The 22573-nt window shown below is 43.6% G+C and overlaps 1 protein-coding gene across 4 annotated transcripts in view; it reads right to left on the reverse strand.

Moving 5' to 3' along the window:
* The window catches only part of gigyf2 (GRB10 interacting GYF protein 2), a 146133-nt gene that overhangs the window by 55221 nt on the left and 68339 nt on the right, over positions 1-22573 (reverse strand). For all 4 annotated transcript variants that reach the window (XR_010975956.1, XM_068042064.1, XM_068042063.1 and 1 more), the window contains 4 exons: positions 21082-21226; positions 14009-14176; positions 12205-12377; positions 11470-11629 (listed from right to left, as the gene is read on the reverse strand). Coding sequence is in view for 3 of the 4 variants with exons in the window: in XM_068042064.1 (XP_067898165.1) it covers positions 11470-11629; positions 12205-12377; positions 14009-14176; positions 21082-21226 (646 nt within the window). In the remaining variant the exon portion in view is untranslated. The remainder of the gene's footprint in view (positions 1-11469; positions 11630-12204; positions 12378-14008; positions 14177-21081; positions 21227-22573) is intronic.

Below are 22573 nucleotides of genomic sequence, written 5' to 3' on the forward strand. Positions count from 1 at the left end.
GACTCCTCAGATACTGAAGCAGTCCGTGTAGAAATGCAGCAAGACCTGGACAATATCCAGGCTTGGGCTGCTGTGGAAAGTAACATTCACTCGACACAAGTGCCAGGCAATGACCATCTCCAACAAGAGAGAATCTAACCATCTCCCCTTGACATTCAATGGCATTACCATCACTGAATCCCCCACTATCAACATCTTAGGGGCTACCACTGACCAGAAACTGAACTGGGGTAGCCATATAAATACCGTGGCTACAAGAGCTGGTCAGAGGCTAGGAATCCTGCGGCGAGTAACTCACCTCCTGACTCCCCAAAGCCTATCCACCATCTACAAGGCACAAGTCAGGAGTGTGGTGGAATACTCTCCACTTGCCTGGATGGGTGCAGCTCCAACAACACTCAAGAAGCTCGACACCATCCAGGATAAAGCAGCCTGCTTGATTGGCACCCCATCTACAAACATTCACTCCCTCCACCACCGATGCACAGTGGCAGCATTGTGTACCATCTACAAGATGCACTGCAGCAACGCACCAAGGCTCCTTAGACAGCACCTTCCAAACCCGCAACCTCTACCAACTAGAAGGACAAGGGCAGCAAATGCATGGGAACACCACCACCTGCAAGTTCCCCTCCAAGTCACACACCATCCTGACTTGGAACTATATCGCCGTTGGTTCACTGTCGCTGGGTCAAAATCCTGGAACTCCCTTCCTAACAGCACTGTGGGTGTACCTACCCCATATGGACTGCAGTGGTTCAAGAAAGCAGCTCACCACCACCTTCTCAAGGGCAATTAGGGATGGGCAATAAATGCTGGCCTGGCCAGCGACACCCACATCATATGAATGAATAAAAGAAAAAATTAAGGAATGGCTGAAGACACTGGATACTGCAAAAGCTATGGGCCCTGACAACATCTCAGATGCAATAAAGACTTATACTCCAGAACTAGCTGCACCTCTAGCCAAGCTGTTCACGTATAGCTACAATCCTGGCATCTACCTAACATATGTACTGTCCACAAAAAGGACAAATCCAATCTGGCAAATTACTGCCCCATCAGTCTACTCTCAATCATGATCAAAGTGATGGAAGGTTTTGTTGACAATGCTATCAAGTGACACTGAATCAGCAATAAACTGCTCGATGCTCAGTTTGGATTCCACCTGGGTCACTCGGCTCCAGACCTCATTACAGCCTTGGTCCAAACATGAACCAAACAGCTGAATTCCAGAGATGAGGCAAGAGTGACAGCCCTTAACATCAAGGCAGCATTTGAACAAGTGTGGCATCAAGGAGCCCTAACAAAATTGAAGTCAATGGGGATCATGGGAAAACTCTCCACTGGTTGGAGTCATACATAGCACAAACGAAGATGGTTGTGGATGCTGGAGATCGATCATCTCAGCCCCAGGACATGCTGCAGGAGTTCCTGAGGGCAGTGTTGTCGGCCCAACCATTTTCACCTGCTTCATCAATTACCTTCCCTCCAACATAAGGTCAGAAGTGGGAAGGTTCGCTGATGATTGCACTATGTTCAGTACCATTCACAAGTTCTCAGCTACTGAAACAGTCCATACCTGCATGCAGCAAGACCTGGACAACATTCAGGCTTGAGCTGAGTGACAAGTAACATCCCAGCCACACAAGTGCCAGGCAACAACCATCTCCAACAAGGGAGAATCTAAGCATCCCCCCATGACATTCAACAGCAGTACCATTGCTGAATCCCTCACCAAAAACATCCTGGGGGTCATCATTGACCCAAAACTTAACTGCAACAGCCATATAAATACTGTGGCTACAAGAACAGGTCAGAGACTGGGAATTCTGCAGCAAGTAACTCACCACCTGACTCCCCAAACCCAGTCCACCATTTAAAAGGCACAAGTCAGGAGTGTGATAGAACACTCTCCACTTGCCTGGACGATTGCAGCTTCAACACCACTCAGGAAGCTCAATGCCATCCAGAACAAAGCAGCCCGCTTGATTGGCACCCCGACCACTGCCTTAAACATTCACTCCCTCCAACACTGGTGCACAGTGGCAGCAACGTGTACCATCTACAAAATGCACTGTAGCAACTCGCCATGGCTCTTTACAAACCTGCGACCTCTACCACCTAGAAGAACAAGGGCAGCAGATGCACGGGAACAATTCTCCTTCAATTTACACACCATCCTGACTTGGAACTATATCACTGCTCCTTCACTGGGTCAAAATCCTGGAACTCCCTCCCAAACAGCACTGTGAGTGTGCTTACATCACCTGGATTGCAGCTATTCAAGAAGGTGGCTCACCACCCCCTTCTCAAGGGCAATTAGGGATAGGCAATAAATGTTTGCCAGCGATGCTCACATCCCATGAATGAATAAAATCATTCACAAGTGCTATTTCTGAGGCTTTCCAGATTTTCTGAATTGAAAAATATGGCAAATAAGAACTATATGGAATATTTTGCACTCTTTACTGATAGCAAGATACTTGGGACCAGCCTTTCAGAGAAAAACTGCTCCAAAAGGTTGGCAGCACGAACGAGGTAATGTGCTTGCGTTTGATTGAGAACAATCAACTTCCCTCATCACATCAAAAGAACCATGCAACATAGTAACAAGTACATCAATTTAGTGGAGCCTACCAAGCCTCTGGTACCATAAACCAAAAATGACAAGCTGCATTGATACAGCACCTTTAACATGAGAAATATCCTAAAGCACTTCATAAGTAGGCATAAAGAAAACAAACTGAGCCAGAAAGGAAAGATTAGATCAATAACCAAAAGTTCGTTTAATGGCGGCTTTCAGAGATGAAAAGAGAGGTGAAGAGGCAGAGATTTAAGTCAGAGTTCCAAAGAACAGAACTGAGAAAAGTGAACCCTCAATCACCAATGGTGGAGCAGGAGGAAAAGCACATAGGTTCACAAGGAACAGCACATTTAAGAGGGGACCCAGGACTGCAGAAAGATGCACACAGAGGGAACAGCAAGGCCACGGGGGAATTTATTAACAAGGCAAGGATTTTAAAATGTGCTGTTGAGAGACTGGAGAAGTCAGCAAGGATAGAGGTGATAGGTGAAATAAAAGCAAAATACTGCGGATGCTGGAAATCTGAAATAAAAACAAGAAATGCTGGAAATACTCAGCAGGTCTGGCAGCATCTGTGGAGAGAGAAGCAGAGTTAATGTTTCAGGTCAGTGACCCTTCTTCAGAACTGGCAAATATTAGAAATGTAAAAGGTTATAAGCAAGTAAAGCGGGGGTGGGGCAAGAGATAACAAAGGAGGTGTAAATAGGACAAGGTCACAGAATAGCTGACCAGAAGGTCGTAGAGCAAAGGCAAACAATATGTTAATGGTGTGTTGAAAGACTAAGCATTAGTACAGATAGGGCGTTAACGGACTGAAAATTGCTGCTGTTCTTTGAGGATATAACAAGCAGAGTTGATAAAGGGGAACTGGTAGATGTAGTGTATTTGAATTTCAGAAGGCATTCGATAAGGTGCCACATAAAAGATCATTGCACAAGATAGGAGCTCATGGTTTTGGCGGTAATATATTCGCATGGATTGAGGATTGGTTAACACACAGAAGACAGAGTCGGGATTACTGGATCATTTTCAGGTTGGAAAGACGTAACTAGTGGAGTGCCACAAGGATCAGTCCTAGGGCCTCAATTATTTACTAGCTAGATAAATGATTTGGAGGAGGGGGCAAAGTGTAATTTATCCAAATTTGCTGACGATACAAAAATAGGTGGGAGGGCATGTTGTGATGAGGACATAAGGAATCTGCAAGGGGATATAGATAGGTTGAGTGATTGGGCAAAAACTTGGCAGATGGAGTTTAATGTAGGAAAGTGTGAAGTCATGCACTTTGGTAGGAAGAATCAAAAGGCAGACTATTATTTAAATGGAGAGAGACTCCAAAAAAGTGCAGCACAGAGGGATCTGGGTGTTCTTGTGCATGAAACACAAAACCTTAGCATGCAGGTGCAGCAAGTAATTAAGAAGGCAAATGGAATTTTGGCCTTTATTGCTAGGGGGTTGCAGTTTAAATATAGGAAAGTTTTGTTACAACTGCACAGGGTATTGGCGAGGTCGCACCTGGAGTACTGTGTACAGCTTTGGTTCCGTACTTAAAGGATATACTGACAGTTCAAAAGAGATTCGCTAGGCTGATTCCTGGGATGAAGGGGTTGACTTATCAAGAACGGCTGAACAGGTCAGACCTTTATGCATTAGAGTTTAGAAGAATGAGGGGTGATCTTATTGAAACGTTCAAGATTCTGACTGAGGGGGCTTGACAGGATAGATGTTGAGATGTTTCCACTAGTGGGGGAATCTCGAACTAGGGGACACAGTTACAGAATAAGGGGACACTCATTTAAAATTGAAAAGCGAAAGAATTTCTTCTCTCAGAGGGAAGTGAATGTCTGGAATTCTCTACCCCAGAGAGTTGTGGAGGCTAGATCACAAGGTATTTAAAGAGGTAGATAGATTTTGAAATATCGGGGAGTTGAGGGCAATGAGGAGCTGGCACGAAAGAGGAATTGGGGCAGATCAGCCATGATCTTATTGAGTGGCAGGGCAGGCTTGAGGGGCCGAATGGCCTACTCCTGCTCCTATTTCTTATGTTCTATGTTCTAAGAGTACAGAAACAAAAACAAAAAAATTTGAAATACTCAGGTCTGGCAGAATCTGCGGAGAGAGAAGCAAAGTTAACATTTCGGGTCTGTGACCTTTCATCAGAACTGGCAAAGGTTAGAAAAGAATTAGGTTTTAAGCAAGTGAAGGGGAGAGGGGTGGGGGAAGAGAACAAAGGGGAAGATGTTTGATAGGGCAGGAGAGATTAAATAACAAAGCTGTCCTGGGACAAAGGCAAAGCGTGTGCTAATGCTCGTGGTGAAAGACATTAGTCCAGAGAGGTTGTTAATAACGGAATAATGAGCAGCTCTGACAGCATGAAAATCAGGCACATGGTTCAGAAGTAAAATATTAAAAAAGGCCAGTCATGCTCTGAAGTTACTAAACTCAATGTTCAGTCTGCAAGGCTGTAGAGTGCCAAATCGAAAGATCAGATGCTGCTCCTCGAGCTTGCGCTGATGTTCACTGGAACCAAAACGACAAATCTGACTTTGCCTGAGCGATCAGGGAGGAGAATAGAATCAGTGGTTAGGGACTTGAGTTTGAGGCCGACATTAGTATTTTGGTCTGCACAATACTGAGCTGGAGGAATTTGCAAATCTTCCAAGACTTGACATCAGGCAGGCAGTCTGACAGCACGAGAATAGATGAGGGCTCAAGAGAGGTGGAGGAGATGTAGAGCTCAACAGTATCATCAGCGTACATATTCTTGCAGACAAGGAGGAGAGGGCCACGGAGAGATTCTTGGGGTAGGGGAGGAAAGAGAAGCCATTGTTTGAGATCCACTGTCTGATTTTGAATAGATGGGAATGGAACCCCAAGGACAGTCCCATGGAGCTGGATATTATAGTAGAGGCGATGGAGAAAAATCATGTGGTCAATCGCATCAAACGCTGCAAAAAGCTCAAGGAAGAATAAAACATCACAGTTAGAGGATATCATTCACAGCTTTGATGCTGAGAGAAGGACAAAGGCTAGACCAGAGGAATTTAAACAGGGAATTTCCAAAGAGACGCAAAGAGTTGGAAATCACTTACGTGTTCCAAGGAATTTTTCAGAATTTGGATATGAGATGGTGTTTGGAGTGGATGGTTGGGCCAAGGATTATTTTTCCCCAGAGACAGGTGATGATTATGATTCTGCATGGGCGGAGCAGGATGCCCGACAAAGATAATTACTATGATAGCTAGGATGAGGTCAGGAAGGGGAGTTAAATAGTCAAGAAGTGAGTGGGCTGGGGATTAAGGGAGCAAGAGATGAGTCTCAAGGATAAGATGAGCTCTGAAAGGGTTGGGCAGAAATAGGTGACAAACTACAAAAATGATGGGATCCTGGGGCTGGAGTAGAATACCCACAACAGACTACAAAATTTCCAACTCCACTGTAGTTAAATCAATGAATTCTATTATGAATGGATTCTATGTGGTTAACCACATATATCAGTTTCCAGCTGCTTTATCAATCTACCAACCTACAATTTGACATCCAAGTTAGAAACTGAGACAGTGAAAGAAACAGAAATAAATCTCAATGCAGGTTCAGTGGTGTACATGATATATATCTGCACATAACTTTGAAAAGTTATTTGTCTAGATTTTGCTATTGTAACATTAATGGTAATCAATTCAAAATGAATCATCAGCATGACAATTATAAAATCTAAACTAAAATCACTTCCTCATCTTTGATGTTCATATGGAGATACTGAATACTGTTTAGACAGTCTGATGAGAGGAAAGTATAATGACTCAATATATTTTTATTAGTAAAATCCAAATACCAGTATAAGGATCATTTAGCACTTACAATAGAAACTTCATTATCTGCACCCCAATTATATACATGTGGTATCCCTAGAGCATGAAAGATAAAGTTACAACACTTAGGTTATCAAAATTGTGTTACCTTAACAAATTAGTACCAATGTTATTGTATCGAAGTGCTCCGCTACTTAATATATTTGTACTCAGCCAGAATGTTTTAATGACATGCTGATCCTCTTAACATCCTCCCACCATCAGTGACAGCCTTGCGTCAAGTACCTGTAATATTATACAGGTCAAAATGACCTAATCAGCTGAAGTTTTTAAAAAAAAATAATACATTTGGTTCCCACTTCCAAGACTGATGAGGGGGCCATGAAATGGAAGAAACTTAAAAATTGGCATGGAGCACATGGGTTAGTTCAGATTGCACACAAAAAAACTGAAATATTAAAAATTTTACTTAGATTTTTATAGCAGTTAATATCTGTTTTAAAGTTAGACAAAGGTTCTCCCACATGCCCCTTTCCTTAATCAGAAATCAATCACTGACACAAGAAAAAAACGACCGTAGCACTGGCTCCATATTCACAAGGGTGTAAAGAATGACCCCTCTAAATTTTCGTTGCTTTGTGCAGCTTGTTTATTTCAATAAGCAGTACTAATAAATGTTTTTGTGCGGCAACACATGCTCAGTATCTTAAAGAGCACAGCTTGTAAACAGCCTGCGCTGCACTTTCATAATTCCTGCACAACTGAGCACGTGTGCAGCTTAGAGAGTACATTAGGTGTGAGGGGAAAGCTATAATTTTACTCCTATCAATATAAAGTTGGGGACGTCAGATCGTTGTCTATATTCTGATGTTGAAGTCAAAGCTCTGTGCATATTGTTATAATGTTGGCAAGTAAGAGCTCTGTGCATGCACTCAGTACATAGCTAGAATACGGCACTGAAGAGTGATCAGTGACAATTTGATGGACTGTCACTGGACTCGAGCTTTTTCCTGTAGTTCCCAATCTGCAATGTAAATGACAGCCCAGTAGGCCTTCACAATTCATTTTGAGAAGTTTACTTTTGGTGGGGTTTATGATCTATTTTATCCTGAAACCAATTAATTTGCTACTGGTGGAAAGAAACCTCTTCTACGTGGTCTTCCTATAAGAGAAACAACTGCCCCTTGTATTTGCACTTTTGAGTTGGGTCAACACCTAAGGTATGCTACATTAACACTGCACTGCAATTAAAAACCAGCATACACCAAAACCTCAGATTCAACAGGAATGCATGCTAAGAATGATATAGCAACATCCAGAATCTGATGATTTTGAGGCATGGAATTTTGGAATTCAAATTCAATACCTGGGGAGCTCTGATACCTCCTTGCACTCCTGGAATGGATACAAGAAAAAGTTGGTTATCCAACAGGTAATTTCTCTCATCTCAAAACTCTCTTTTTTTGTTCCAATCATTTTTGTATATTTTGTTAGAACCAATTTAAATTAACAACCATTTGTCAACAAGACTAACTGATTATCCTGGATATATTAGTTAAGTGATTTTCCCATTTGCAACTTTTGTTATAATACTGTCCCACCAGCTCTTGCAATCTTCTGCTTCCATATCATGTTCTACTGGTATGCTGAGGCAAACCTGCTCTGACTTAATTCAGCCACAATAGTTGATCATTTTAACTTACCACACAAAAAGAGAGCAGTATATTAGGAGAGTCAATTAGGAGGCAGTGGAGAGTCAGTTCACTTAAAATGACTTGGAGCTGATTAGGAATTATAACAGAAGGATTTTTATACTAAAACTTCATTTCCGTAACCAGGCTTTGCTCTACTGTTAATCATTGTTTCTTTCAACTTTCTTCTCTCCCAAGCTAAAAACATGTTGCTTCACACATCCTTCCTTTTCACTGCACCGATGTTGAAATCTTTGCAATGTTAACTACTGTACTCCAACTCCTGTTTTCCTACCACCTTAAAAATGTTGGATTTCTTTGGAAGAGTTCAGCCTATTTAAACTCATCACTCTCATTGCATAACCCAGTCACTGGGTTCAACAGTTCTCTCAAAATGTTTTTCTAATTTTTTCACCTGCCAGAAACCCACTCCCCCTCCCCCTCGGTAACTGAAATTTCTAATGTACAAGATTGAATGAACGAAAAAAACAAATTTCACAATAATTAAATTAATCCACAAGAGATGCCTTTTATCCATTATGTCAGTTATAACTGAAGGTCTCAGCTTCTTCCAAAAATCCTGGGCTTGAAGAAAATATTCTTGCCCAGAGCTGTAATGCTGTGAGCTAAATTTGGACAATGGAGTCTCAGCATATGCAGTGCACCTTATTTTCTAGGATGCACGAGCACCAGTCAGCAGAACTGGGGGACATATTTTCTTTAACTGCTAGCTCAAACATCTCAATTATTTGAAAAAACCTAGAAGGCAAATTTGAAAATAAAATTGAGTTTTTAAAGATGCAAATGTGCAGGCTTGTGAAAAAATATATGGATTAAGCACCTGTTTACATTGTTTACACTCGTTTCCAATAAGTGCATTAAGTTCAGAGGCCTTTGCCCAACATAAGTCCATTTAAAAAATATTTTTGAAGCAAGCCACCATTAATTGCCCCCATTTAACTCCTGTTATAATTAACTAGACAAAAAAGTTTCAAACATTGTATTTGTCATGTTTTAATCATAAAAGAGAAATCACTTTCCGTTTCTAAACGCAGACTAAACTTATTCTTGCAAACTAATTGAATTAAATATCATGAACACATATGGTAAGGCCCAAAATATTATTTGTCCTAAATAAGTTTAATTCAAATATTTTGTGTGCATTTTACAATGTTGTTGTAAAACAGCAGCAAATTCTTTCACAAGATCGTGCACTCGCTGCATAACCTCCCACTGTTTTCACACCTTAGCCTGGTTTCAAATAACTTCAGAATATCACTATGGACTGACCAAAATAAAATGGCGTGGATGAATGGATGATTGCAGGCAGCTTCCCACATATCCATATTCTATCTTCCACACCCATATCCTTGGCTCTCTCAAACATTATTCCTTTCCCCCTACATATCCACAGGATGGAAGATGGTTGCATACCCAAGGATCTTCTGTATGGTGAGGTAGCTGGGGCCAGACGACCAGTGGGGCGCCCAAAGCTCCACTTCAAGGATGCTTAAATACTTGACGTCAAGGCCATAAGTGTCAACTATTGCACCTGGGAGTCACTAGCTGGCAAAAGAGGGAAATGGCGACACATCCTGTGGACCAGCATGCACTACCAAGACAACCAGTTGCTACAGCAGTTTGGTAACAAGCTCCAATGTCGAAAACAACTCACATCGTCACTTGGCAGGTTACCATGCAGCACTTGCGTCAGAACCTGCATCCCAAGGATTGGCCTTCACAGCCATCAGCAAAGGTGCACCAAGAGAAGACACCCCACCCAAATGGATTGTTTGTGCATGCCCATCATCTTTCGTAGATGGATGGATGCCAACCAACCTACCTACTCCTATGGCTCAAACACCAATGACAGGAGGGTAAAGGCCTGCTACTTGACCCGAACCCGACGACATGTGTCAGGTTCGGGTCGGGTTGCTCTTCTGGGCTCGGGTTGGACACACACGGTACTACCTTTTGCTCTGCTGGGAGGAAAAGGGAGGTTGAATAAGTAAGTGTCAAAATTTGAAATGCCTGCCTAAGCTGGGAATCTGGGACGTCAAGGAGGGAAACGTGCATCCGGACTCAGAATCTGCGCAGTGAGCAAGTGAACGTCTCTGACGTCATCGCGCTCATGCTGCAGCTTCCTTCCATTCCATCCATCCAAAAGTGGTAGGTACAGTGAGTGCACTATGGTCGGGTCGGGTTTTGTTTTCCAGACCCGAGCAGGCCTTTGCAGGAGGGTGTAATTATAAGCTTGGCAAATTTACAATTAAAATGGAAACTGCCAATGTGACATAGGAATAGATTAAAAGATATGAGGACAGGATGTATGACTTCAGAATTGGGATTGAATCATGTCTGCGTACCGTGGTCCAATTATTCCCTTATGACTTCATCAGCTGAATACTAAACTTGGTCTTCCAACGCTGTGTGTAATGTCACAAAAGATCAACAAGTAACATTAAAAACTTTGAGTCTGCGCACACTTCGCATCAACTTTTGGCATTATAAACTTAACGTCCATATTTAATAGGGAAACTACATATGTTGGGCTGCAGCCCTGCACATCACTAGCATGGGGGTTTAAGTGTGAAATGTTTATATCGGCATTTTCCGTAGCAACTTATAATGGAAACAGGAAAATAAGGACAGAATGGATGACTTTAAAATAGCAGACTAAATTATGGCTGCATGCTTGCAGCAATTACCCATTCTTTATTCCCATTTCATTTGAAGATAATACTTGGCTTAGACTCCCCACATGCAATGCCACAGAAATGCGACTACTAATTTATGAAAACAATCATACAGTTTTAAGACGTAGTGAATGCAAGATCGTGTTTTTAAGACTAACTGCGACAAGTGACTCGAAATTTATTTGTTGGCATTTCCAAACAACTGCCGATATAAGTAGGGCAATGCAAGTTAGGGTAGCAGATTCATTTGAAACTTCGGAGTGGTCGTCCCTGTTCTCTTGCAAGTCATGCCAGGCCCAGGTATGGGTCCCACGCTCAGGGATACGGGTCATTGCCAACAGTGTAACCAGCGAATTTTCAGTGGTGATGGTGAAAGTGCTAGAACCTCGAGGGACAGCAGCTGCTTACTGGCGGAGGACTCTTCGGGAAGAGGACTTGTGTTTTCTTTAAAGTGTGCATGAGGAAGTCGACGGGAAACCATCACATGTACTTTGCCCTCGTCTGATTGCTCATGGATGTTAAAAAAGGAGGCTCTTACGAGCAACTGAAGAGGAAGGCATAGGACCCTGAGGCATGGAGAAATGAACAGAGGACCTGCCCCTTGGGCAGATCACCACTACAATGCAAGTTATGTCATATTTAAACCTGGTAAATTGTAATCTTATGTGATTTCCAGTGAATACCTTGTATTTCTCCTTGTGGATCTTTATAAAACCACTTCATTGCAGCATCATGGGACAACGGCAAGGTGGCAGCTTTAGTGCGTTTATCCTGAATTTGAGTTGACAGTTTTTCTTCATCTAGGGCATTATCCTGCAAAGATGCTACCATCTTCTCAGCTTCCTGAATGGGAGAGATATTCTCATTATGTAAAATAGTGACCTTTACCTAGAAAAGAGTTCAGTTTCAATTTCCTAAATAGGCATGCATACTTTTGCTTGTTCAAAAATCTCAACTGCTTGCACTATGTTTCACCAAAAACCCTCAGATACCCATATAGTTCTGATGAAAAACCATCAACTTTAAATGCTAATTCTGTTTCTTTCCACAAATGCTGCTAGACCTGCTGAGCATTTCCAGCATTTGCTGTTTTTCTCTCATATATGCCATTTGGTTTTTCACTTTCAGCAGTTCACTTTTAAATGCCAAGCCAATCAATAATTATGCATTTCATTGTAGACCTTTTTTTCCAGGCTCACAGCTGCAATATAAGGTACATTAGAGAAGTTGCAGCAATATGTAAAGATGATACATTTCTACTATTCCCCAATGTTACTGTATTGAAAATTGAATGAATCTGGCTCAGTTACAACATGGGATGTTCAAAAGAAACAGTAATTCAATTTGGATACAGATTTTTATGAATGATTATGGAAATTGAGAGAATAATTTCATAATTAACTGTTCCCACTGCGTACCTGCTCAAGATGTTTTAGCCCTTCATCATCATCATTATCCTGAGATATGTTCCGGTTTGCAATTGTTGGAACTGTAGATGAGGGAGACACTGCAGTTGTAGTAGCAGCAGCAGTTGTGCTATCACAAGACGGAACTGAAGATTTCTGATGAGAAGGGGCTGAGGTATCCATCACTGGTACACAAGCCCAAAATAATTAAACTCAAACAAGGCCATTTCATTTCTCAGTAAAATAAAAATGTTCTAAATTTTAGATTTGAATATACATTTTTCACTTAGGTTGTTACAAAATATCCCACAGGTTGATTACAACCAACTTTCTAAAAGTTGCGTATTTATGACTAAGCTGTTGGAGATCAATATAATGTTGCAAGTGACTCATTCTTCAAGCGAACCCAATAGCATTGCACCAAGTTAAGGCATCAATTCATTTTTTTTTTAAAAGAGTCAAATAATCACATGCTCAACCAACAAGCAAAATGATCGACTGCTACGAATTACTATTCCAGATAGATTGACTGTTTTGATTACAAGAGTATGCTTGTTAAAAAAACAGCATTCAGCACTAGTTCTTTTAACGCTCCTGTTTTGGACAATTAACAATCAGTTCACATTTCTGAAAACAAAAGTCACACTCCCTATTTGCAAAGAACTTCAAGAAGCAGCAAATATTTTGTTGTTTATATTCAACCATGATAAAATGCAGAGATCTGGGAGGATGGAGTGGGAAATTAGAAGGCTCGAAAGCAATTCTTATGCTTCAGTGGGTATCGTCTGACTGCAAAAGTGCAGTGTTAGGACAATTGTACAAAACAGGGAAATAAAATGAATAAAAACATGGTATGCGCAAGATTTATTTATTGATACAGCACTGAAACAGGCCCTTCGGCCCACCGAGTCTGTGCCGACCAACCATCCATTTATACTAATCCTACACTGATTCCATTTTCCTACCACATCCCCACCTGTCCCTATATTTCCCTACCACCTACCTATACTAGGGGCAATTTTTTATAATGGCCAATTTACCTATCAACCTGCAAGTCTTTGGCATGTGGGAGGAAACCGGAGCACCCGGAGGAAACCCACGGAGACACAGGGAGAACTTGCAAACTCCACACAGGCAGTACCCAGAATTGAACCCGGGTCGCTGGAGCTGTGAGGCTGCGGTGCTAACCACTGCGCCGCCCCTAAGATGCAGAATGAAAAACAGTTTTTTTTTGTCTCCAATAAAACAGGCAATAAAGCATCAAACAAGCTGCCATGAAGTTAAAATTTGCATGTCCCACCTTGTAATTTGGAAATGTGGAGAATCTTGCAAAATGTGAGCAAAACAGATAAGTTTCAAATTGTTGATGACTGTAGAGTACTAAACCCTTAAATCTGTTGAGTCCAAATTATAAAGACTGCCACCACATATCTGTCCAGTATAGAACTAAGAAATGCATATATATGGCATTCATGACTTTTAGAAAAAAAAATCTATTTTTTTATATCTCAGATTTTTAAATTTGTTACCAATTCCTGCCCAGGTTTATGATAGCTGGCTTAAAAAGGACCTGCTCAGAGCAGGTTTCTTCCTGATATGGTAGGTCTCCACTGTAGTACTTATATACTTGGTAACGAATAGCTTTAGAAATGAGGGATGTGCTCTCACACAATTATGGGACGAGATGAGAAAAAAGGAATAATTTCAAGTACTCTATCAGAGTGATGGTCTCTTTAAAGGTCAGAATACCAGGATGAACACCATGTTTCAATACTTCAAAGCTTTAGTTAGTGATGTATTTTACATAAATTCGTACCATCACTGCCAGATCTCCTTTGTTGTGCATCCTTAGTTTTGTCAGTTTTTTCTGGTTTGCTTTCTTCCTTTTTGGGTGGGCTGGGAACCACTGGTATCTGAGGTTCTGAAGGAGGAGGGGATGGAGTTGTACAGGAAACGTCTTCGGGTTCTTGTGTTTTATTTGTTTCTATAAATATCATAAATACAGATCAGCTCAACAAGTAATGGACAAGATTGCACAATTAGTCCAAATTTGGCAAGTAATTTAAAAAATATTCAGGGTTCTTCCCCTTTTCCAGCTTCCTACACCATGTACTCTCTGATGATTTATTTAAGGTTTGCCCAATATCACTTTTTACCCAGCTTCTGGTAGGTGCATTCGGCTTACTAAGATAAATAGACTTTAATATTCGGGTCTTTCACTGGTGAAATGGAATATAGTACAGAGTCATTATTCAGAAAAATTATTCAGTGACTTGCTTGGGCATACAGATGTGCAAGGTTCAATGCAGTCTGTGCCAAGTTAACTTACATTGGGCAGAGTTGCAGGCCAATTGGCCTCAGCACCTCAGAGACCCCTACTGGAAGCGTGCACGTGTGGATGTTGCTTAAAGATGGAATCAGCCTTGGTTGCTATGCAAAGGTCAGTCATCTGAGGTCATGTGTGAAACTATTCCAGCAAGAAACCAATGTCTTTGGGGGAAGGTGTAGAAGGAAAGCAGAAAACGTAACAATTAAAATTGTCAAGAAAAAAAATTGAAAAAATCTCATGGGTAATGGAGAATAAGCCATGCCCTTCCTATTACTCTGCAGCTGAAGGCATTACAGTTCCCTTAGTTACACCCATCAAAAAAACATTCATCACAGAATCGCTACAGCGCAGGAGGCCATTCAATCCATCGTGTCTGCACCTGTTTCTGAAAGAGCAATTCCCTCAGTTCCATTCCTCTGCCTTCTCCCCATAGCCCTGCACATTCTTCTTTTTCATATAACTGTCTAATTCCCTTTTGAATGCTTCAATTGAACCTGCCTCCACCATGTTCTCAGGCAGCCCATTCCAGACTTTAACCACTCACTGCATGAAAAAGTTTTTCCCTCTCATGTCACTTTTGATTCTCTTATTAAATACTTTAAACAAAGGGAGGCGGTGGCCTAGTGGTATAGTCACTGGACTAGTAATCCAGAGACGCAGGGCATTGCTCTGGGGATATGGGTTCAAATCCCACCACAGCAGAAGATGGAATTTGAATTCAATTAATAAATCTGGCCATGACACCACTGTCGATTGTTGTAAACCCCCATCTGGTTCACTAATGTCCTTTAGGGAAGGAAATCTGCTGTCCTTACCTGGTCTGGCCGACATGTGACTCCAGACCCACAGCAATATGGTTAACTCTTACATGCCCTCTGAAATGGCCTAGCAAGCCACTCAGTTGTACTTAACCGCTACGAAGTCAATAAAAAGAAATGAAACCAGACTGACCACCCAGCATCGACCTAAGCACTGGAAACGGCAAACCCAGTCCTGCCGACCCTGCAAAGTCCTCCTTACTAACATCTGGGGGCTTCTGTCAAAGTTGGGAGAGCTGTCCCACAGACAGCCTGACAGTCATACTCACGGAATCATACCTGACTATGTCCCAGACACTGCCACCACCATTCCCGGGTAAGTCCTGTCCCACCGGCAGGACAGACCCAGCAGAGGTGACGGCACAGTGGTATACAGTTGGGAGGGAGTTGCCCTGGGAGTCCTCAATATCGACTCTGGACCCCATGAAGTCTTATGGCATCAGGTCAAACATGGACTCCCTCAGCTGATGAGTCAGTACTCCTCCACGTTGAACAGCACTTGGAGGAAGCACTGAGGGTGGAAAGGGCACAGAATGTACTCTGGGTGGGGGACTTCAATGTCCATCACCAAGAGTGGCTCGGTAGCAACGTGCTGGCCGAGTCCTAAAGAACATATCTGCTAGGCTGGGTATGCGACAAGTGGTGAGGAAACCGACAAGAGGGGAAAACATACTTGACCTCGTCCTCACCAATATGCCTGCCGCAGATGCATCTGCCCGTGACAGTATTGCTAGGACTGACAACTGCGCAGTCATTGTGGAGACAAAGTCCCGCCTTCACACTGAGGATACCCTCCTTCGTGTTGTGTGGCACTATCACCGTGCTAAATGGGATGGATTTCGAATAGATCTAGCAATGCTAAACTGGGCATCCATGAGGCGCTGTGGGCCATCAGCAGCAGCAGAATTCTACTCAACCACAATCCGTAACCTCATGGCCCTGCATAGCCCCCACTCTACCATTACCATCAAACCAGGAGCCCAACCCTGGTTCAATGAAGAGTGCAGGAGGGCATGCTAGGTGCAGCACCAGGCATACCTCAAAATTAGGTGTCAACCTGGTGAAGCTTAAACACAGGACTATCTGCATGCCAAACTGCGTATGCAGCATGCAATAGGCAGAGATAAGTGATCCCATAACTATCAGATCTAAGCTCTGCAGTCCTGTCACATCCAGCCATGAATGGTGGTGGACAACTAAACAACTAGGGCGGCACAGTGGTTAGCACTGCAGTCTCACAGCTCCAGGGACCCGGGTTCGATTCTGGGTACTGCCTGTGCGGAGTTTGCAAGTTCTCCCTGTGTCTGCGTGGGTTTCCTCCGGGTGCTCCGGTTTCCTCCCACATGCCAAAGACTTGCAGGTTGGTAGGTTAATTGGCCATTATAAATTGCCCCCAGTACAGGTAGGTGGTAGGGAAATATATAGGGACCGGTGGGGATGTTTGGTAGGAATATGGGATTCGTGTAGGATTAGTATAAATGGGTGGTTGATGGTCGGCACAGACTCGGTGGGCCGAAGGGCCTGTTTCAGTGCTGTATCTCTAAACTAAACTAAACTAACTGGAGGAGTGGCTCCACAAATATCCCCATCCTCAATGATGGGGGAGCCCAACACATCAGTGCGAAAGATAAGGCTGGAGCATTTGCAACAATCTTCAGCCAGAAGTGCCGAGTTGATGATCCATCTCGGCCTCCTCCTGAAGTCCCCAGCATCACAGATGCCAGACTTCAGCCAATTCAATTTACTCCGCGTGATATCAAGAAACAACTGAAGGCACTGGATACTGCAAAGGCTATGGGTCCTGACAATATTCTAGCAATAGTACTGAAGACCTGCATTCCAAAACTTGCCATGCCTCTAGCCAAGCTGTTCCAGTACAGCTACAACACTGGCATCTACCCTGCAATGTGGAAATTTGCCCAGGTATGTGCTGTACACAAAAAGCAGGACAAGTCCAACCCGGCCAATTACCGCTCCATCCGCCTACTCCCAATCATCAGTAAAGTGATGGAAGGTGTCATCAACAGTGCAATCAAGCAGCATTTGCTTAGCAATAACCTGCTCAGTGACACTCAGTTTGGGTTCCGCCACAGCCACTCAGCACCTGACCTCATTATAGCCTTGGTTCAAACATGGACAAAAGAGCTGAACTCAAGAGGTGAGGTGAGAGCGACTGCCCTTGACATCAAGGCAGCATTTGACTGAGTATAGCATCGAGGAGCACTAGCAAAACTGAGGTCAATGGGAATCAGGGGAAAACCCTCCACTGGTCGGAGTCATACCTAGTGCAAAGGAAGATGGTTGTGGTTGTTGGAGGTCAATCATCTGAGCTCCAGGACATCACTGCAGGAGTTCCTCAGGGTAGTGTCCTAGGCACAACCATCTTCAGCTACTTCATCAATGACCTTCCTTCAATCATAAGGTCAGAAGTGGGGATGTTTGCAGATGATTGCACAATGTTCAGCACCATTCGTGACTCCTCAGATACTGATGCAGTCCGTGTAGAAATGCAGCAAGACTTGGACAATATCCAGGCTTGGGCTGATAAGTGGCAAGCAACATTTGCGCCACACAAGTGCCAGGCAATGACCATCTCCAACAAGAGAGAATCTAACCATCTCCCCTTGACATTCAATGTCATTACCATCACTGAATCCCCCACTAGGGGATCCTAGGGGCTACCACTGACCAGAAACTGAACTGGAGTAGCCATATAAATACCGTGGCTACTAGAGCAGGTCACATGCTAGGAATCCTACAGCGAGTAACTCATCTCCTGACTCCCCAAAGCCTGCCCACCATCTACAAGGCACAAGTCAGGAGTGTGACGGAATGCTCTCCACTTGCCTGGATGGGTGCAGCTCCAACAACACTCAAGAAGCTCAACACCATCCCGGACAAAGCAGCCCGCTTGATTGGCACCTCATCTACCATCTACAAACATTCACTTCCTCCACCACCAATGCACAGTTTCAGCATTCTGTACCATCTGCAAGATGCACTGCAGCAAAGCACCAAGGCTCCTTAGACAGCACCTTCCAAACCCGCGACCTCTACCAAATTAGAAGGACAAGGGCCACAAATGCATGGGAACACGACCACCTGCAAGTTCCCCTCCAAGTCACACACCATCCTGACTTGGAACTATACTGCCGTTCCTTCACTGTCGCTGGGTCAAAATCCTGGAACTCCCTTCCTAACAGCACTGTGGGTGTACCTACCCCACATGGACTGCAGCAGTTCAGGAAGGCAGCTCACCACCACCTTCTCAAGGGCAATTAGGGATGGGCAATAAATGCTGGCCTGGCCAGCGATGCCCACATCCCATGAACGAATGAAAAAAAACAAAGTGACTCCTGACAACGCAGCATCTGGCCGACATCATTAGAGCGCTACAATCTGTGCACATGCGCAAACAGTCTCCTGTGCTCAGTGAGATGCTGCACATGCGCAGCTTCCCATTTGCCAGGAGTAACTGGCGCATGCGCAGGAAATCATCATCCGCCACTTGCTTCCCCCCACTCAGTTACTCTCTCTTGCCCACAGGCCGCTCACCCGCCTCGGCCACTCGCACCAGGCCTCTCCCCTGGCGACTGTCTCTCTCCCCTACCCCAACCTCGCTCTCCGACTCCTCGCTCCACACCCCCTCCCCCCCACCGACTGCTCCCCCCCCCCCGCCACCTCCACCCTCTCCCCCACCTCCACTACCCCCCCTCCCACTCTCCCTCCAGCTGCTAACTCTAGGCCGCGCCGCTCCCCTATTCTTAGCCACGCCGCTCCCCTGCTCTTGGCCACTCGCTCCTACGTCGCCCCATCACCCCTCACGGCCCACTTGCTTCTTTGGGCAGAGCGGTGGGGAACAATCCAACGTTGGAGCGAGTGGCCAGAAAGAGGGAAGCGGCGCGGCCTACAGCTAGCAGTTGGAGGGCGGGTGGGGTGGGACAACGCAGGGAGCAAGCAGCTGGAGAGCGGGATTGGGGGAGGCGGGGGAGCGAGTGACTGGAGAGTGGGGAGCGGTTGGCGCGCGAAGTGGGGAGTGAATGGCTGGAGAGCTGGATGAGGGAGCGAGCGGCCGGAGAGCAGTATCATAGCAGAGTTCTGTCAGAAAAAAAATCAAAACAGTTGAGCAGGCGTCATCCAAGAAATGATGGCAGGAGCAGCGGGATCTGTTGGGGATGGGATGGAGACGGCGATGGCAGCCTTTCAGGGGATTTTCGGGTTGAGGTTGTTTTCTGTGATAAATTGGGCAGCGCCATCTTTAATCCTGGCAGCTGCCTGAACGCCGCAGATAGTGACGTTTAAGTGGAAGAGGCTGCATTTGAGCACGTGCTAGTATTGTGCCACCTAGTGGTTGTATTGTCAGCAAACACAGCCTACTTTAAATCTGTGCCCTCTCATTGTCCATCCTTTTACGAGTGGGAACAGTTTCTCTCTATCTACTCTGTACAGACCCCTCATGATTTTGAATACCTCTATATCTCCAAGGAAAACAGTCCTAACTTCTCCAATCTATCTTCAGAACTGAAATTCATCCCTGGAACCATTCTCATGAATATTTTCTGTACACTCTCCAATGCCCTCACGTCTTTCCTCAATTGCGGTGCCCAGAATTAGACGCAATACTCCAGCTGAGGCTGAACTAGTGTCTTATACAAGTTCAACATAACTTTCTTGCTCTTGTACTCTATGCCCCTATTAATAAAGCCCAGGATACTGTATGCTTTATTAACCGCTCTCTCAACCTGTCCTGCCACCTTCAATGACTTATGCACATATACACCTAGGTCCCTCTGCTCCTGCACCCCCTTTAGAATTGTAACCTTTATAATAAACTTTGATAATAAACTTGCAGAACTGGCATATAATTGGCAAATTCCTTTCAACACGCAACAGTGAAGTTTTGGTAAGAAAGATAAGGAAGTCACACAGAATATGGAAAATATGAATCTAAATGGGGTAGAGGAACAAAGGGATCTCAGTGAAATTACACGACTCACTAAAAGTAGCGATGCGTTAAGGCCATAAAGCAGACCAAGCATAAGGGTTAATTTCTAAATAAATAAGAGTTGAAAAGTAGAGAAGTTATGCTAAACTTGTTTCAAACCTTGCTTAGAACACACTTACCAGAACTGCACAGAGTTCTGGTTGCCATATTATAAAATGGATAGAAGCATTGGAAAGGGTGCAAAAAAGATCTACAGGGATGGTACTAGAAATGCCAGGTTATAAGCATCAGGAAAGGATGAACAGGCTGGATCTCATTTCTCTTGAAAAGAGAAGGCTGAGGGGTGGCCTAATAGCGGTCACAAATCTTATGAAAGATTTTGAAAGATTAGGCACAAAGTGTTATCACTTGTGAAGCGCAAAACTAGAAGCCATCAGCTTAAGATATTCACCAAGAAATCAAATAGGGAATTCAGAAGAAAGTTCTTTACCCAGAGAGTGGCGAGAATGTGGAACTCTTGCTACAGGGAGTAGTTGAGGCGAATAGTACAGTTGCATTTAAGGGGAGGTTAGATAGAAATATGAAGGAGAAAGGAATAGAGGGTTATGCTGATAGAGTTAGATAAGGAAAGATAGGAGGAGACTGGAGTGGAGAATAAATGCCAGCATGGACTGGTTGGGCCAAATGGCCTGTTTCTGTGCTGTATATTCTACGTAACTCTACATAATTGTGTCAGATAAAATCATGGAGTTCAAATTTGAGAGAAATGGCAGAGTGAAGAATGACTGATAAAACACCTTCATCAGCCTCTTTCTTGGTTTTCTTATCAGGTTCCTTAGTTTCTTCTTTTTCGCTGTCCTCTGAATTTGATCTCTCTTCTCCATCCTCCATCTGCTTAAAATCCAATTCTTGTTCCTCTGGAATAGGCTCCTTGGGAGCTTTCTGCGAAACAGTATCAGAAACATTTTAAAAAATGTAACGTGCAGTTAAGTACCTTCTTTAACAGTTAATGTACTTTTTAATACTAGTGCAAGAAACTGAAACTTTGGCAGAATTATATAGTGGAAAGATTCAAAAATGCAGAGTATTATACAATTCCTCTGACATGAATACTCTCCCTTTATGTGTCAGCCTTAGCTCAGTAGCAGCACTTCTCTCAAAGAAAGTAAGTTGTGGGTTCAAGTCCCAATCTGGAGTTTAGCACATAATCTAGGCCTACATTCTAGTGAGTTCTGCATCATTGGAAGTGTCACCTTTGGATGAGATGTTAAACTGAGGTCCCATCTTCCCTCTCAGGTAAATGTAAAAGATCCCATTGCATGATTCAAAGAAAAGCAGCAGCGTTCTCCCAGTGTCCTGTATAACTTTTATCCCTCAACCAACAGATTGTTGTAAAGATCTAACTGATTCACTAATGCCCTTTAGGAAACAAAACCTACCATCCTCACCCAGTTTGGTGTATAAGCGACTTCAGTTCCACACCAACATAGCTGACGCTTACCTGCCCTCTGAAGCTGGCTAGCACATTATGCACATATCAAACTGCTATCAGTTCAAGATGGCCCACTACCAATTTCCCAGCAACTAGGGATAAGTAGTAAATGTCAACCTCATCAGTGATGCCCACATCCCCAAAGATTCAATTATTCAAGGCTGTACAAATTGAAATTTATGGTGTAATCAACAGAGAAAATCATCTCTAGCATACTTCAGTTATCTCCTCCATGGGAGGAGATGTTGGGAAGGAGACAAGACAGTAAGATTAGCAAAGTGTACCTTTATCAGCCTTGTCTCAGTGGCAGCATTCTCGCAACTATCAGGTGGTCGCGGATTCAAGTCCTACTCCAGAGATTTAAGAACCTAACCTAGGATGACACTTCAGTGCAGTATTAAGAAAGTGCTGTGTTCTCGGAGGCCCCATCTTCCCATTCAAGTGGACGTAACAAATCCCATGGCACTATCTGAAGAGTAGGGTTGTTCTGGAACACTGGTCAAAATTTACCCTCAACCAACATAGCCAAAACAGATTATTTGGTCATTTAATCTCATTGTTGTTTCTATGACTTTGCTTTGCACAAACTGACCGTCATGTTTTCCTTCATTAAACAGTAACTACAGATCAAAAGTACGTAAATCGGTTGTGAAGTATTTTGGCACATCCTGAGGTCACAAAAAGCATTATATAAATGAAAGTTATTTCTTTCTCTACCATAAGCATATAGAGTCATACAGCACCGAAACAGGCCCTTCGGCCCACCGAGTCCGTGCCGACCATCAACCACCCATTTA

The sequence above is a fragment of the Heterodontus francisci genome, chromosome 11 (genome assembly GCF_036365525.1).
Source record: "Heterodontus francisci isolate sHetFra1 chromosome 11, sHetFra1.hap1, whole genome shotgun sequence".
Lineage (NCBI taxonomy): Eukaryota > Metazoa > Chordata > Chondrichthyes > Heterodontiformes > Heterodontidae > Heterodontus > Heterodontus francisci.